Here is a 16,589-nt window from a genome sequence, read left to right as displayed (position 1 = left end):
CACGCACGGCGAGAATATATTGAGGAACTTTTAAATGTTAAGGAAGAAACAGAGGCAGTAATTTCATGCACTGGTCAGGGAGGTATACCATCTTTTAGGAGTGAAGAAGAGCAGAATGTAAGTGTGGGGGAGGTACGTGAGGCATTACGTAAAATGAAAGGGGGTAAAGCAGCTGGAACTGATGGGATCATGACAGAAATGTTAAAAGCAGGGGGGGATATAGTGTTAGAGTGGTTGGTACTTTTGTTTAATAAATGTATGAAAGAGGGGAAGGTACCTAGAGATTGGCGGAGAGCATGTATAGTCCCTTTATATAAAGGGAAAGGGGACAAAAGAGACTGTAAAAATTATAGAGGAATAAGCTTACTGAGTATACCAGGAAAAGTGTACGGTAGGGTTATAATTGAAAGAATTAGAGGTAAGACAGAATGTAGGATTGCGGATGAGCAAGGAGGTTTCAGAGTGGGTAGGGGATGTGTAGATCAAGTGTTTACGTTGAAGCATATATGTGAACAGTATTTAGATAAAGGTAGGGAAGTTTTTATTGCATTTATGGATTTAGAAAAGGCATATGATAGAGTGGATAGAGGAGCAATGTGGCAGATGTTGCAAGTATATGGAATAGGTGGTAAGTTATTAAATGCTGTAAAGAGTTTTTATGAGGATAGTGAGGCTCAGGTTAGGGTGTGTAGAAGAGAGGGAGACTACTTCCCGGTAAAAGTAGGTCTTAGACAGGGATGTGTAATGTCACCATGGTTGTTTAATATATTTATAGATGGGGTTGTAAAGGAAATAAATGCTAGGGTGTTCGGGAGAGGGGTGGGATTAAATTTTGGGGAATCAAATTCAAAATGGGAATTGACAGTTACTTTTTGCTGATGATACTGTGCTTATGGGAGATTCTAAAGAAAAATTGCAAAGGTTAGTGGATGAGTTTGGGAATGTGTGTAAAGGTAGAAAGTTGAAAGTGAACATAGAAAAGAGTAAGGTGATGAGGGTGTCAAATGATTTAGATAAAGAAAAATTGGATATCAAATTGGGGAGGAGGAGTATGGAAGAAGTGAATGTTTTCAGATACTTGGGAGTTGACGTGTCGGCGGATGGATTTATGAAGGATGAGGTTAATCGTAGAATTGATGAGGGAAAAAAGGTGAGTGGTGCGTTGAGGTATATGTGGAGTCAAAAAACGTTATCTATGGAGGCAAAGAAGGGAATGTATGAAAGTATAGTAGTACCAACACTCTTATATGGGTGTGAAGCTTGGGTGGTAAATGCAGCAGCGAGGAGACGGTTAGAGGCAGTGGAGATGTCCTGTTTAAGGGCAATGTGTGGTGTAAATATTATGCAGAAAATTCAGAGTGTGGAAATTAGGAGAAGGTGTGGAGTTAATAAAAGTATTAGTCAGAGGGCAGAAGAGGGTTTGTTGAGGTGGTTTGGTCATTTAGAGAGAATGGATCAAAGTAGAATGACATGGAAAGCATATAAATCTATAGGGGAAGGAAGGCGGGGTAGGGGTCGTCCTCGAAAGGGTTGGAGAGAGGGGGTAAAGGAGGTTTTGTGGGCAAGGGGCTTGGACTTCCAGCAAGCGTGCGTGAGCGTGTTAGATAGGAGTGAATGGAGACGAATGGTACTTGGGACCTGACGATCTGTTGGAGTGTGAGCAGGGTAATATTTAGTGAAGGGATTCAGGGAAACCGGTTATTTTCATATAGTCGGACTTGAGTCCTGGAAATGGGAAGTACAATGCCTGCACTTTAAAGGAGGGGTTTGGGATATTGGCAGTTTGGAGGGATATGTTGTGTATCTTTATATGTGTATGCTTCTAGACTGTTGTATTCTGAGCACCTCTGCAAAAACAGTGATAATGTGCGAGTGTGGTGAAAGTGTTGAATGATGATGAAAGTATTTTCTTTTTGGGGATTTTCTTTCTTTTTTGGGTCACCCTGCCTCGGTGGGAGACGGCCGACTTGTTGAAAAAAAAAAAAAAAAAAAAAATTTCACATAGAGTAGTGTAGCTAATTGGAACAGTTATCTTGCCATAATAAAGAAACTGAATGATCTGTTGCTCAAACTATATTGCTGTGATTTATTTTCAGAATATTTTCTCTTGATTACAGTAATTTTCTGCATATACAGAAACTATATGCTGTACAGTCAGACCCAGGAGTTCACATACTTTGTAATCCATTTGATTCAGTTATTCTACATATTTTCTGAAGGCCATTTCATGGATAGGTTTATTAAAAAAATTCTTTATGGCCATTGTCTTCATGATACTCCTAGAATTTCATTAAAAATATGCTCATTCTTTCTTATGAATGTTAATATTAGCCAGATTAAAGCATTGTTCAAATAAATGGGCAAAAACAGTTAAATCATTTGTACATGAGAAATTTAACAATATCTGCAGCTTCAGGATTTGCATCACCTCCAGGAGCCTAATGTTACCCCATAGATCATGGGTTTCAATTGTATGTGCACTTCTGAAGTACTGTATATGGAATTTGGAATAATTATGAAAAAGATTATTTCATATTTGTGAATACATTTTTTTTTTATACACCCTGTGGTTGTAAGTCCTAGATCTCAGAAGGTGATGGATGCATATTTAGCTGGCAAACGAGAGAAACTCTAGCAAGTTTAACACCAATCATCACCCAAAAACAGGCAGCTTGCTGAACAATAAAAAATTCAAATTATGGGCAACATACTGGGCCCTTATTCAAGTTCCTAAACCTGCAAAATACAAGTGCCAATTGTTATTACTAGTGTTCATGCCACATCATTAGAACACTACACTGTAATGCTGATGCTGACGTAAGACATTTCCTGGAAAACTGTAACAGAACACACGGGCATCACACTAGAAACATACCTGGTTGAAATCCTCCATATGCAACAGAACATCTACTGAAATTATAAGCAAACTAAAAAGTCAACAATGTGTAATAACTTATCAGATGAATTAAACATTTTTTTTTTTAACACGTCGGCTGTTTCCCACCGAGGCAGGGTGGGAAACATACTGAATTTAAATTAAAGCTGAAACACATAATGTGTGCTTAAGTAGTTCAGTCATGTCTTAGCGTGTCATTTATATTATATATATATATATATATATATATATATATATATATATATATATATATATATATATATATATATATAATATATATATATATATATATATATATATATATATATATATATATATATATAATGTGTATATATATAATTATATTCTTGCATTTTAAGATATTTTGGTGCATTTTTAATTGTTTTGCAAGTGTCTCAACCTTACAGGAAATGAGCTAGTAGGAGTGTTAGTTGGAATTATGGTTGGAGCTTTACAAGATACTAATCGCCTCAGTAGCGTTAATCAACCAACTAGACAACTTCATCAATATGCCCTAGCAAGACTTCAGAAAATTGGACCACAGTACCCACAGGTATGCATGATAGTTTTCATTATATTACCATAATATACTGTAAAGAAGTACAAGTAGTTTTCATTATATTACCATAATATACTGTAAAGAAGTACAAGTATCCCTTACTTTATCCAGCAGATGTGTTCTAGGTTAATGGCATCTATGCTAACCTCAATCAGGCTTTCATCACTTGATTCCATATACTAACAATCTTCAAGTTTTATGAACTGCACCGATTGCATATGACAAGTGTGCATTGCACATATGGAGTTATTGATAGAGATGGGACATTGCATAATGGTGAATTTGCATAAAGTGAAGGGAAACCCATGGTCATATTTTTATTTATTAACACATCAGCCGATTCCTACCAAGGCAGGATGGGCTGAAAAAGAAAAACTTTCATCATCATTCACTCCATCACTGTCTTGCCAGAGGGGTGCTTTACACTACAGTTATAAAACTGCAACATTAACACCCCTCTTTTATAGATTATAAAAATCTTGCCCATCTTTGAATAACACTGCATATATAATAGCTGTTTTTATCCGTCAGTTAATTTTTTTTTCTATATTCATTGTATTTTACAGTTATTGAATAATTATGCTTTCAGGAGTTCCGTACTGTATTAACAAGTAAACCAGAGCTGCGTCTGAGACTAGAAAGTGCATTGAGAGGTCAACAAGAGGCGAGGAGTAAGGTTGACAGCTCGCTGGGGCAGGATTCAATGCAGCACCAGCCAACGATTAAGTTAAAGACAGATTTTTCTAATTTTGCTTCCAAGACTTAAAATAATTGTTCATACAAGTTTGGAATAACATCAGGATGTGCAAAGTATAATTGTGTTAATAGCCCCTTCTGGAGTATTTTTAACAAGCATTATAATAAGCCAGATGGTACATATGTATTATGGAAATGCAGTGCAAGAAATGAGGCATAATGAAGGGATGAATAGAAATGTTGGATTAGATTCACTGGGAGAGAGATGTCTCATAAACTATTTATGTTTGAAATGGGGTAAATATTTAGAACACAGAAAAGAATTCTTGCTAGTTCTTCCATTGGTGTACATATTGTTAAACAAAGAACTGTAGATCTTAGGCCTCTGTTCCTATGATATTAAATATTTATTTACAAACCTTTGCATGAAAGAGGAAAGCTTGGTGAATAATAGGATTGAAGAAAATATACAAAATTGAAGTACAGGCAAGCCTCGTTTAACAATCATGGGTTCCTCCTCCCCAACCAAAAAATGTCACTTTAAAGGGGGGGGTGACTTTAGAAAGTATTAAAGTTCAAAAATGTATGTTAAAAACACTACCTTTCAAAATAGATACTGTATAACATATTGTAATATGTTATTTTACAAATATAGGTCCGAATAGTGCATTTCAAGGCTTTATTGGAAAATGTAGTAGATTTGTTGAGCATGATTTTTGCCGAGTGGTGATGGGTATGCTTAAATAGCCTTGCCTAACTTGTCAGTGTGCAAAAAAAAAGTATCCCAGTTCCATGTTTATTAAACACATGTGACATGTAGACAGCATCTTCATTTAGTTCTATAATATAATGCAGCCTGCTTAAAACTTCATGTGTGCATAGCAGCAGAACAAACAAGAGTGCATGGCTTCTACCAGTCTCACTCGTGTTTTTTTTTTTCTCCTTTACAGTCCTTAGGAATTATGCCAGTTTCATTTATATTGAACAGTACTCATCAAATATAGATTAGAATGATGCATGTCAAGGTTTTACAAGGAAATCTCTAGTTTTTGCTCATGGTACACATCATGTTGGTGGACTTGCTTGAGGTGGTCTGTACTTTGCTTATACAGTGCACAATAACAAATCTAGTTTTATGTACAGTGTTGGCAGTATCGCCAATTATTTCCAGCCAAATGTAATGGTGAGTGCAATGAGTTTGTTATATGGGTGGCAGTCTAAGACAAGAACAACACATGACTATCTCCTGCTTACATATATTGTGTTTTCTCTTACATTACTAAAAGAAAACACCCCATTTTCATCTATGAAAACTTGGATTATATGGGCATAATCAACAAATATTTTCAACAAAATAGTCAGGTAGTATTGCAAGTGCTCACTTGTCAGAATGGTCTGTTTGATTACCTATGACTGCTGCCTATACTCTCTGTAACAAACTAAGTAAAGTGTGAATATGGCAAAACTAGCCACAGTGCAGTGAGTAAAGCCAGTCTGCTATCACAATTTTTTTTAATTCTGAATGCTTCTTTCAACAAACTGGCCGTATCCCACTGAAGCAGGGTGGCCCAAAAAGAAAAACGAAAGTTTCTATTTTTAACTTTAGTAATGTACACAGGAGAAAGGGTTACTAGCCCCTCGCTTCTGGCATTTTTACCCGCCTCTTACGACACGCATGGTTTACGGAGGAAGAATTCTGTTCCACTTCCCCATGGAGAATTTTGAATACATAACCCTTAATTAAAAAACTTCTTAGGTATATGAAGGTGTGGAATAAGGCATAAGGAATACTTAAATCGAGGCTTACCTGTACAAGGGGTAAACAGTGAATATAATGGAAAAATAAGAGTACTGTATTAAATATGTGAAAAGTCCCAGGAGGGCATAAAAGGAACAAGAGGGACAAGATAGTGTGGTGCCTTTTCCATTGTAGGTAAGTTCCCAGGAAAGTGTCACACATTTCTGAAATGGTAAGGTTATTTGCCAAGGGCTCTAGTAACCAACATTATAAACTCTACCTATGGGTTAGTAACTTGAAATTTACAAATACTTTCCAGATACATAGCTAGAATAACATAGTATTGCTGTATTATTAAACCCTCAGTGTAATGGACTAATTTTGGGGGGGGGGAGGTGGAAGAGGGGTGGCCAGTAATAGCACTTTTAGTGGATAGAGGAGAGATTGTTTTACCATCATAAACACAATAAAAAATACCAATAATGGAGAAATCTCTAACCAGTGGACTGTGTCCATTGTTTCAGAATTGATTAATCCAACAGATTTTGTTCCATATTCTCAAAGTCCATTGTATTGAGGGTTTACGTACGTGACTGTAAATATAAAAATTGGAATTGTTTGCTGAGTGAGAAGAATATTGGTACTCCTGAAAGTTTGAATCTTTACATGAATCATGGTGCTCTGAGGGCTTTGTATAGTTTACTTACAGTAAATTTGAGACATTGTAGCAAATATGGATGCGAGATATATTTAGTTTGATAAAAATTAATTTAGTTACAGTATATAAGCATAAAAAATGGTAATTACAGTACTAAATATTTTCGAGTAAAAATTTAAATAATTTAACAAAAAAAGATTAATTAATATGTTACCAAAGAACCCTTATGACAAATTTTAGCTTCTATTTCTGTGCACTGAGATATGTATCATAACTAGAATTTGTCAGATGTGATCTGATCTCTAAATGAATCCTATTAGATTTCCTACTGGAGCAAATGTATGTAAAGTCCCTAGATAGGTTTGGCATGGCATAGTGGCCCTGGAGTAAGCCAACTTTTCTTAACTGCAAGGTATGATCTGTGGGCAGTGTTCCTCACCCCTTCCCCATCTAACAGATTTGATTGAGAATAACCTATATTGACAAGAAATGTATTTTAATGCACTTTATCATTTTTAATGCACTTTTGTTTTGTAAATTAGCTAAAGACAATTTTAAGGTGTATCCTCTATACAGGCATACCTCTCTGAATGCTCAGGGTTGCAGCACTCAACATGGTGTACAGCATTAAATTAAAAAAAAAAAAGGATGCTTTGGATGGAAATGACAATAAATTTACTTGCAAATTTAGTACAAGTCATGCAACACACACCATATATGTCAGCATATTGCATATCAATGGTTTATAGGCGAATGCAGTGGAATTCTGGATAGTGGCTAGAGGTGGTGAGAAATCTGGTAACCTTTGTCAGGTAATTTTACTTTTAACTTATATCTCAAGAGAAGAAAACCCAGTTTCATCTACATTTAACATTTTGTGATTCATATATTTTCTCAATTCTAACAAAATCAAGATGCATACCTTGGCATGAGAAAACTCTCACTTACTCTGTGTGTGTGCGTGCTTGTACTCACCTATTTGTGGTTGCAGGGGTCGATTCACAGCTCCTGGCCCCGCCTCTTCGCTGATTGCTACTATTGTGTGTGTGTGCACGCGCACGCATGTGCGCATACGCATTGAACACTATTCAGTTACACTACTAACTCATCACTACTTTCCTCTCCCCCCCACCTTAAGTTTGCTTCTAATACTACTACTGCTGCTACTGCTTCTGCTTCTTCTGCTGCTGCTTCTTCTTCTGCTGTTGCTTTTGCTTCTTCAGCATCAGCATGTAGATAGCTGATTGGGTAGGTATTCTTTTAGCTCTCACAAAAAGAACATTTTTCTTTTGGTTTCTTTTACCTTTCTCTTACAGTTTGAAAGAACACAGCCCAGTTTATCCACTTCCATGTGCACTTAATTGCTGCTTTGTAACATACAGTATTTTAACATAAAAAGGAGAAATGCATTTGTTGTCCATTGATGCACAACACTACCACACCACTGGTCCATTGCTTTGCAGATACCCTCTTAGCTCTTTTAGATATAAAATATTTTCCTCTTACTGTTTGTTATAAAGAAAATTTTCCAATTTCTCCACTTTCATGTACAATAATTTGAACATGCATTTCTGTGCTGTTACCTTAAATTATTTCTAGCAAATAGTCATGAAATGAGTAGATGTATTTACATCTAAAGAGTTAACTTTAGGACAGAAAATTTAGCACAAATACCCAGCAGATGTCACTGTCGATCCTGCCTGAGTTATATTAATATCTTGAATAGAGATAAAAACTAAACACTATAGAGCATTCAGATTATAACATTAAAAATACAGTGAGGTATGCCTGTTTATCAAGAGCACTTGTGAAGGAACTTTTATCAAATACTAGATACCCTGCATATGCATATTCAGGTATATATACTGTGTGTACTCGCCTATTTGTGGTTGCAAGGGTCAGTTCAGTTTTTTTTTTTTTTAAGCAACCATGCTGTACATTGATTTGGCAGTCATTATTTCTTTAATAACAGAAATATCAAAGATGTACAGAAGTAGTAACCAAGTACTATACTGATTATATATATGTGACTGAATATCCATATGCAAGGTGTTGTCTTGACAAATCTTATTCCATAGATTTTATTGGGTCATTTGTTAGAAACCTATATAGAATTTTACTTCACTAGGTTCAATTGTATCAGATTATCCTTAGTAGTTTGAAAGCTAGTTTGTATTTCTGTACATAGTTTAGTGTTAAATGCTATTTTGATCAATTTTCAACAACTAGAAGAGCTTATGAAAATAGTTTTTTTTTTCAAATAACACAAAACTGCACAAGACCTTTAATTTAATATAATACGTATAGGTATTAAATTTGATGTACTTTTTTTAATCAAGGGAAGAGGGGAGCATGTTTTAATCAAGGGAAGGGGGGAGCATATATAATACATACCTTCCTCCGTCCCAATTTGTCTGAATTTGTTAATGCCAGAAATGGGTAATTTTTCATATTTGCAACCTCAGTTGTAGACAGTGCAGATATTTTTTCTTAGGTGCTGTATCATAAATCACTAAATTTTTGGACCTTCAGAAAATGAAAGACAAAATGGACATGGGAGTACAACATTAAGAACTATTCTGATATGAACTTGTGGCACCAGATTTTGAAGTTATATCTTTTTTTTTTTTTTATACATCAGATGTTGCCTAAACTTATACTTCATGAATAGCAGAGGAATTTTTCTTACAGCTATCAGTCAGTATTCTTTTCTGAATGATTTACCAAGTGCAGAGTTTTAAAATATGGCCCAATGAAAAAGGAATGTGATATTAACTTACTAAGTCATCCTGTGATTAGGTGTAGCAGCCCCTTTTGTAGCAAACCATACAACTGTTTGAACTAGAAAAGTGACTGTTATTCACTATTATTGTATGAAAAAAACATTTAATTGTTTATGTGAAGTTCCAGAGACTATAGCAATAAACTTCTAGTTCATTCTTCTTTTACTTGTTTAACCTTTAATGTGGAAACTGCTCAGACCCAAAAAAATCACAGAGTAGAAACTTACATGATCTTAATATCCAAGTAGTAAGTGTTGCTATTCCATGTAAAGCAATAAGCCCATTATAATTGTTGAGTGTTGGATGGTAAAGGGAGGAAAAAAGGGAGAGGTATTGAGGGGAAGCAAAAATCAAGAATTCAATACCATTAACCAATGTCGTAGACTCTTGTGCTGAAGTTAGGATTTTTAGACTGCTATATACTGTCATGAAAAATGTCAGTAATGGGGTTTTGAATAATTTTATTTATTAACACATCGGCTGTTTCCCACCAAGGCAGGGTGTCCCATAAAAAAAAAAAATAATCATTCCATCATTCTTGCCAGAGGCATGCTTACACTAACAGTTATAAAATTGCAACACTAACGCCTCCTTCTTCAGAGTGCCGGCACTGTACTTCCTCTCTCCAAGAATCAAGTCCAGCCTGCTGGTTTCCCTGAATCCCTTCATAAATGTTACCTTGCTTACACCCCAACAGCACATCAAGTCCTAAAACCGTTTGTCTCCATTCACTCCTAGCACGCTCACGCATGCTAGCTGGAAGTCCAAGCCCCCCTACCTCGCCTTCCCTCCACTACAGATTTATACACTCTCGAAACCATTCTACTTCATTCCATCCTTTCTGCATGTCCGAACCATCTCAGTAACCCCACCTCAGCCCTCTGGATAATAGTTTTGGTAATCCCACCATACCTCCTAATCTCCAAAGTATGTATTCTCTGCATTATATTCACACCACACATTGCCCTCAGACGACATCTCCACTGCCTCCAGACTTCTCCTTGTTGCAACATTTACAACCCATGCCTTGCACCCATACACAAGCATTGGTATAACTATACTCTCATGCATTCCTCTTTGCTTTCATGAATAAAGTTTTTTTTTGTCTCCACAGACTCCTCAGTGCACCACTCGCCTTTTTCTCTCTTGTCAGTTCTATGATTCAACCTCATCCTTCATAGACCCATCTGCTGACACATTCACCTCCTCCATAATCTCTCCCTCCAATCTGATATCCAGTGAGCATATAATTTGTAGCTACTCAGTTGTCAGGATGTGATTTTATAGTAGTGAAGTACTTACTGTAATTTTAACATACTGTAGTTATAGCTATCCACATGTAAGGCTGGATTTGTACTGTCCTAGTACAGTGGACCCCCGCATACCGGACGCATCGCATACCGTACAATCCGCATACCGGACGCTTTGATCGCAAAAATTTTGCCTCGCATACCGCCCAAAAACCCACTCACCGCCCTTCGTCCGAGACGCGTCCAATGTGTGGCCTGAGCCACGCTCACATGTTCCGCCGGTGGCATTGTTTACCAGCCAGCCTCCGCGGTAACATCCAAGCATACAATCGGAACATTTCGTATTATTACAGTGTTTTTGGTGATTTTTTCTGGAAAATAAGTGACCATGGGCCCCAAGAAAGCTTCTAGTGCCAACCCTACAGCAATAAGGGTGAGAATTACTATGGAGATGAAGAAAAAGATCATTGATAAGTATGAAAGTGGAGTGCGTGTCTCCGAGCTGGCCAGGTTGTATAATAAACCCCAATCAACCATCGCTACTATTGGTGGTACAGCTGCTGCTGTACCACCGTCAGCTGCTGCTGCACTGTCAGCTGCTGCTGCTGTACCACCGTCAGCTGCTGCTGCTGCTGTAGTACCGTCTGCTGCTGCTGTAGCATCGTCTGCTGCTGCTGTAGCATCGTCTGCTGCTGCTGTAGCATCGTCTGCTGCTGCTGTAGCATCGTCTGCTGCTGCTGTAGCATCGTCTGCTGCTGCTGTAGCATCGTCTGCTGTTGCTGTAGCATCGTCTGCTGCTGCTGTAGCATCGTCTGCTGCTGCTGTAGCATCGTCTGCTGCTGCTGTAGCATCGTCTGCTGCTGCTGTAGCATCGTCTGCTGCTGCTGTAGCATCGTCTGCTGCTGCTGTAGCATCGTCTGCTGCTGCTGTAGCATCGTCTGCTGCTGCTGTAGCATCGTCTGCTGCTGCTGTAGCATCGTCTGCTGCTGCTGTAGCATCGTCTGCTGCTGCTGTAGCATCGTCTGGTGCTGCTGTAGCATCGTCTGCTGCTGCTGTAGCATCGTCTGCTGCTGCTGTAGCATCGTCTGCTGCTGCTGTAGCATCGTCTGTTGCTGCTGTACCACCGTCAGCTGTTGCTGCTGCTGTAGCACCGTTGTTGGCGTGGCTTATTGAGAATACCAAGAAACAATTAACCCCAGAGGATTTGCCACCCAGGATAACCCAAAAAAGTCAGTGTCATCGAAGACTGTCTAACTTATTTCCATTGGGGTCCTTAATCTTGTCTCCCAGGATGCAACCCACACCAGTCGACTAACACCCAGGTGAACAGGGAAAATGCCTGGAACTAGTGCTCATATTGGTGAATTTAGAGCCAGCAAAGGTTGGTTTGAGAGATTTAAGAATCATAGTGGCATACAGTGTGATAAGGCATGTTCTGGAAGAAAATACCTAACAGGACCTACAGTACTCAGGAGGAAAAGGCACTCCCAGGACACAGTGTCTCATCAGTCATTGCTGCATCTTCAATAAAGGTAAGTGTCATTTATTCTTCATTTAGTAGAGTAGTACATGCACAATATATATTGTGCATGTACTACTCTACTATTGTGCATGTATCCTTCTCTTTGTGTGTAGGAAAATGTATATTTCATGTGGTAAAAAAAATTTTTTCATACTTTTGGGTGTCTTGCACGGATTAATTTGATTTCCATTATTTCTTATGGGGAAAATTCATTCGCATACCGAACATTTCGCATAACAACCAGCCCTCTTGCACGGATTAAGGTCGCTATGTGGGGGTCCACTGTATAGTGTTTATAATAAGCCACTAATTTATATTTTAGCTAAATTTTGCTCTTATTACAGATGTTTTTAAAATGTTCCAGCTATCTCTACATTTTATTTTATCAGGTTTTTATTCTCTACAAAAGAACTGAAAATGAGTGAGGAAGAACATTAATAAAATTCACGATATGTCATACCACGTTTCTAAATCCTGGTTACATAATTATTAAAACTTTATATGCAAGTTGTATGTGTCTACCAAAATGTCACCAGCTGGACATCCTTACAGCACCACAACCCCCAAAAATATCATTCAGTAACTACTGGGAGTTTAGGTAAAGCACATTTGCAACAGTTTAACACCTTTATTGGCGAGACATTTTGCCTGCTCTTCAGGCTTCTTCACTCATTATACCTCAGCGCTGTATAGCCCTTGTGGCTTAGCGCTTCTTTTTGATTATAATAATAATTCACTCATTATAGCATAGGAGACCACACTAGTAGTAGAGATGTAGATATGAGGTGGTCAATAATAATTTGTAATGTCAGCACTTCTGGAAAGACTGCAATTAAGTGGATGTTGGTGAATATTATTATTATTATAATAAAAAATAAGCGCTAAACCACAAAGGCTAATGTTGGTGAATAAGTTTTCTTGTTTGGGTCACCATGCCTTACTGGGAGATGGCTACCTAGTTAAAATAATCAATCAATTTAAGCACTAAACCTAAATATAGGCTTACACTATCTTAGTCTCTCTTGAACTGACCGAGGAAGCCTGCTGAGCAGGTAGAACACATCAATAAAGATACAAAGCTGTTACAAGTCTTGCACATAAACTTTTCAGTATTATATATATAATCATTAATATAAGAATGCCCAGAGTTCCCCCCCCCCCATCACTTTAACCTTGGACTGCTACCTCAGGTATTCATATGTCCAGACACACCTTTCTGGAAGCCATCCCAGTCTACCTGTTGCACCACTGACTGCTCTGCTAACTTTTTCCCCTACCAAAGTGGTGCACAAGGTCTTTTAAGCACATAAGTACCCAAATAACCACTATAATGCATAAATTTAAGAGAATTCCCATACATTTCCCAATTGGATTTTTATATGTATTTAGCACTCGAGCTGCAAACTCGGAATTATGAACATTTAACCTTATTATTATAATCAAGGGGAAGCGCTAAACTCATGGAATTATACAGCACCTGGGGAGGGGGGAATGTGGAAGGCATTCAGGCTTAATTCGGGGAACTGGAGCACAGATCCAATTCCCTAAATCAAGAGCCCCTCATCAACATCAAGGAACCTTCCCTGAGGGGACATTTAACCTTAATGAATTCAAGTTTACCAAAGTACAGAAGATTTTTAAGAGTACAGATTGTATATACAGTAGGGCCCCACTTATATGGCTGGTTAGGTTCCAGGCTACCACCGTAAAGTGGAACACCCTTTTTTTCCCACTTACAAATGCATACAAACACTAGATAACAAGTTTACACTAACATATATTAAGTTAGCAATAGAACCAGGCATCAAAAAACAATAAAAAAGTACAATACACACATAGTGCACTCATTACTTACCTTAAAATATTTAGTCTTAATCTAGGGTGAGACAAGTAGTATTTATTGTAAGAAATCAAGTGTGGCATGTATGGTAGTCAGCCAGGCTACCATACCAGGCCACCCCACCCACACATACAATTCTATGATATTTAAGCATCCCAGAGCGATAAAATGTATATACAGTTCACTCATTACTTACCTTAAAATATAGGGTGAGATGAGTAGTATTTATTGTAAAAAATCAAGTGTAGTATGTATGGTAGTCAGTCGGGCTACCATACCAGGCCAACCCACCTACACATAATATTCTATTACATTTAAGCATCCCAGAGCGATAAAATGTATATACAGTTCACTCATTACTTACCTTAAAATATTTGTAGTCTTAATGTAGGGTCAGGAGTAAGTAAATGAGATAAAACGAATAAATGAGAGAAAGAATGAGTGCATGAGAGAGTAGAGTTTTGTAAACAAAGTGTACACGTCTGGTTTGTGTACAAGTTACATTGTGTACAGGTTGTCTCTACATTGATACGGTAGAATAAATAAAGAACACTCCCATTCTCATGTAACATCATTTTGAGAAGAAATGATGCTCTGAGTGAAGGCAATGGAAATAAGTCACTCTGACTTTTTTGGGTTATCCTAGGTTCTCTACACATATGTTATGTATGATAATCTATGTAACTGTATTTGTGTATACCTGAATAAACTTACATACATACGAAAGGAATAATTTTCTACAGTTACCCCCAGTAACACATTTTCTCTTATGTTAGATTAGAGAAAATGTTATTCTTGGCATCACTTGTACAAGTTATCTGGCTACCACATCTCATATTTATGTTTATTTATTCTATTGTAGGGTGTATTTATCATCTTTTTATGTTATGTATCGTGTTTATTATATAATTTTGAAAAAAATATCATGGATTAATTAATGAAAATGTGTATATTAACGTAATATACAACATTTAATGAGACTCGGTGATGATTATTATTATTATTATTATTATTATTATCATCATTTCTAATATGGCGTCACTTGTGCAAGTCGTCTGCTACCACATCTCATATTTATGTTTATTTATTCTATTGTGGGGTGTATTTATCATCTTATGTTATGTATCGTGTTTATTATATAATTTTGAAAAAATATCATAGATGGATTAATGAAAATGTGTATTTAACGTAATATACGACATTTAAATGAGACTCGATGATTATCATCATTACTAATATGACGTCTGGAGACATAAGACATTCTTACTGATTTTAATGTGTACCTGCATGCCAGCACAGTATGTAAGTTTATTTAAGTACAGGTATACATAAGTATAATTATCAGAGTATATATAAAATATGAAATAACTTTTAAAAGCATTTGAAATTTTGGAGTTTCCAGACAAAATGGAGAGACTTAGTGCTTACTGAGCTCACGAAGAATGTAAACAAACAGGGTGGGGCGCGGTGACCATATTAGAAAGTCAGGTGGGGGGAGCCGTATAGCGAGTTTGTCATAATTTGAAATGACCGTATTAGCGGAACGCCGTAAAGCGGGGCCCTGCTGTAACTATACATACTTTAATCCAAGGAAGGGGCATTCTTTTTTTACACAATTCCAATCTCCCTCCCCCCGCCCCGTATGTCACTGAACACAAGGCATACTATCGAGAAGAAAAAACTCACAAGGTGACGCAGCTGAAGTTCAGCTTAAGCTTTTTCCCACAAGTGTAATAATTTTAACTTGTAAGGTCATACAGTGCCTGAAAAATCAAGATCAAGAGCCCCTCACCAGCATCAAGGAACCTCCCTTTAGGGGTTCCCCCTTGGAAGGGGAAAAGCTCTGACAGTTCGAGTCTGTTTTCCCCATTGCTGTGTGCAAAAGCTCAAATATCTACAGTTGCTTCTCACTCCTTGACTACTTCCAATCTCATTCTGTTGCAGTTTACACTGATGGTTCTAAATCTTCTGATGGTACCGGGCATACATCAGTGCTCCCAGACAGTGTTGGGCAAGATTATTTATTAGACTCGGCTAGCATTTTTGTCCCTGAACTGTGCAATTTTCATAGCAATTATCCCTATTGTGTCCAGGCCTACCTCAACATTTGTGGTAGTCTCAGACTTTATTGCTGTGCAAGCTATCAAAAATTTAATTCCCCTCAGCCCCTAGTTCTTCATGTATAACTTTGGTTGCACCGCATTTCCAGAAAAAACAAAAAAATGTTGGGTCCCTGGTCATGATATTCAGGGCAACAAGCAGGTGGACTTTGCTGCACAGTCAGGGGTACATACACGACCTTCCAGTTTCATAAGACTTCCCACTCTCAGACTATTTTGCTGTAATCTCTAGCCACCTCTGCAATAACCCTGCTCCAAGTTAATTCATAACAAATTACATTCTATCAAGCCGAGTTTAGGATCCTGGTCTTCTTATCCCCTGGTGAGGGGCTCTTGATCTAGGGAATTGGATCTGTGCTCCAGTTCCCTCAATTGAGCCTGAATACCTTCCATCCCCCCATGTGTGCTGTATAATCCTATGGGTTTAGTGCTTCCCTGTGATTATAATAATAATAATAATAATGGTCTTATCATCGATGTTGTAGTTGGGAAGACTACATTTTCCTGTCCTCGCATCAGGCACACAC

At 37.5% G+C, this 16,589-nt stretch overlaps 1 protein-coding gene across 2 annotated transcripts in view; it reads left to right on the top strand.

Moving 5' to 3' along the window:
- The window catches only part of LOC128688991 (HEAT repeat-containing protein 5B), a 255,910-nt gene extending 250,169 nt beyond the window's left edge, over positions 1 to 5,741 (top strand). Inside the window, exons 35-36 of one of the 2 annotated variants that reach the window (XM_070087247.1) lie at positions 3,304 to 3,449; positions 4,045 to 5,741. In XM_070087247.1, coding sequence (XP_069943348.1) covers positions 3,304 to 3,449; positions 4,045 to 4,221 — 323 coding nt within the window. In that variant the 3' untranslated portion in view covers positions 4,222 to 5,741. Of the gene's footprint in view, positions 1 to 3,287; positions 3,450 to 4,044 lie in introns of those variants that run through there. The other variant, XM_070087248.1, reaches the window with a different exon arrangement.
- Positions 5,742 to 16,589: the final 10,848 nt, after the last annotated feature.

Source organism: Cherax quadricarinatus, chromosome 21, assembly GCF_038502225.1.
Source record: "Cherax quadricarinatus isolate ZL_2023a chromosome 21, ASM3850222v1, whole genome shotgun sequence".
Classification (NCBI taxonomy): Eukaryota; Metazoa; Arthropoda; class Malacostraca; order Decapoda; family Parastacidae; genus Cherax; species Cherax quadricarinatus.
Note: the sequence above shows the minus strand (reverse complement) of the source record. Positions and strands in the feature narration are given on the sequence as shown.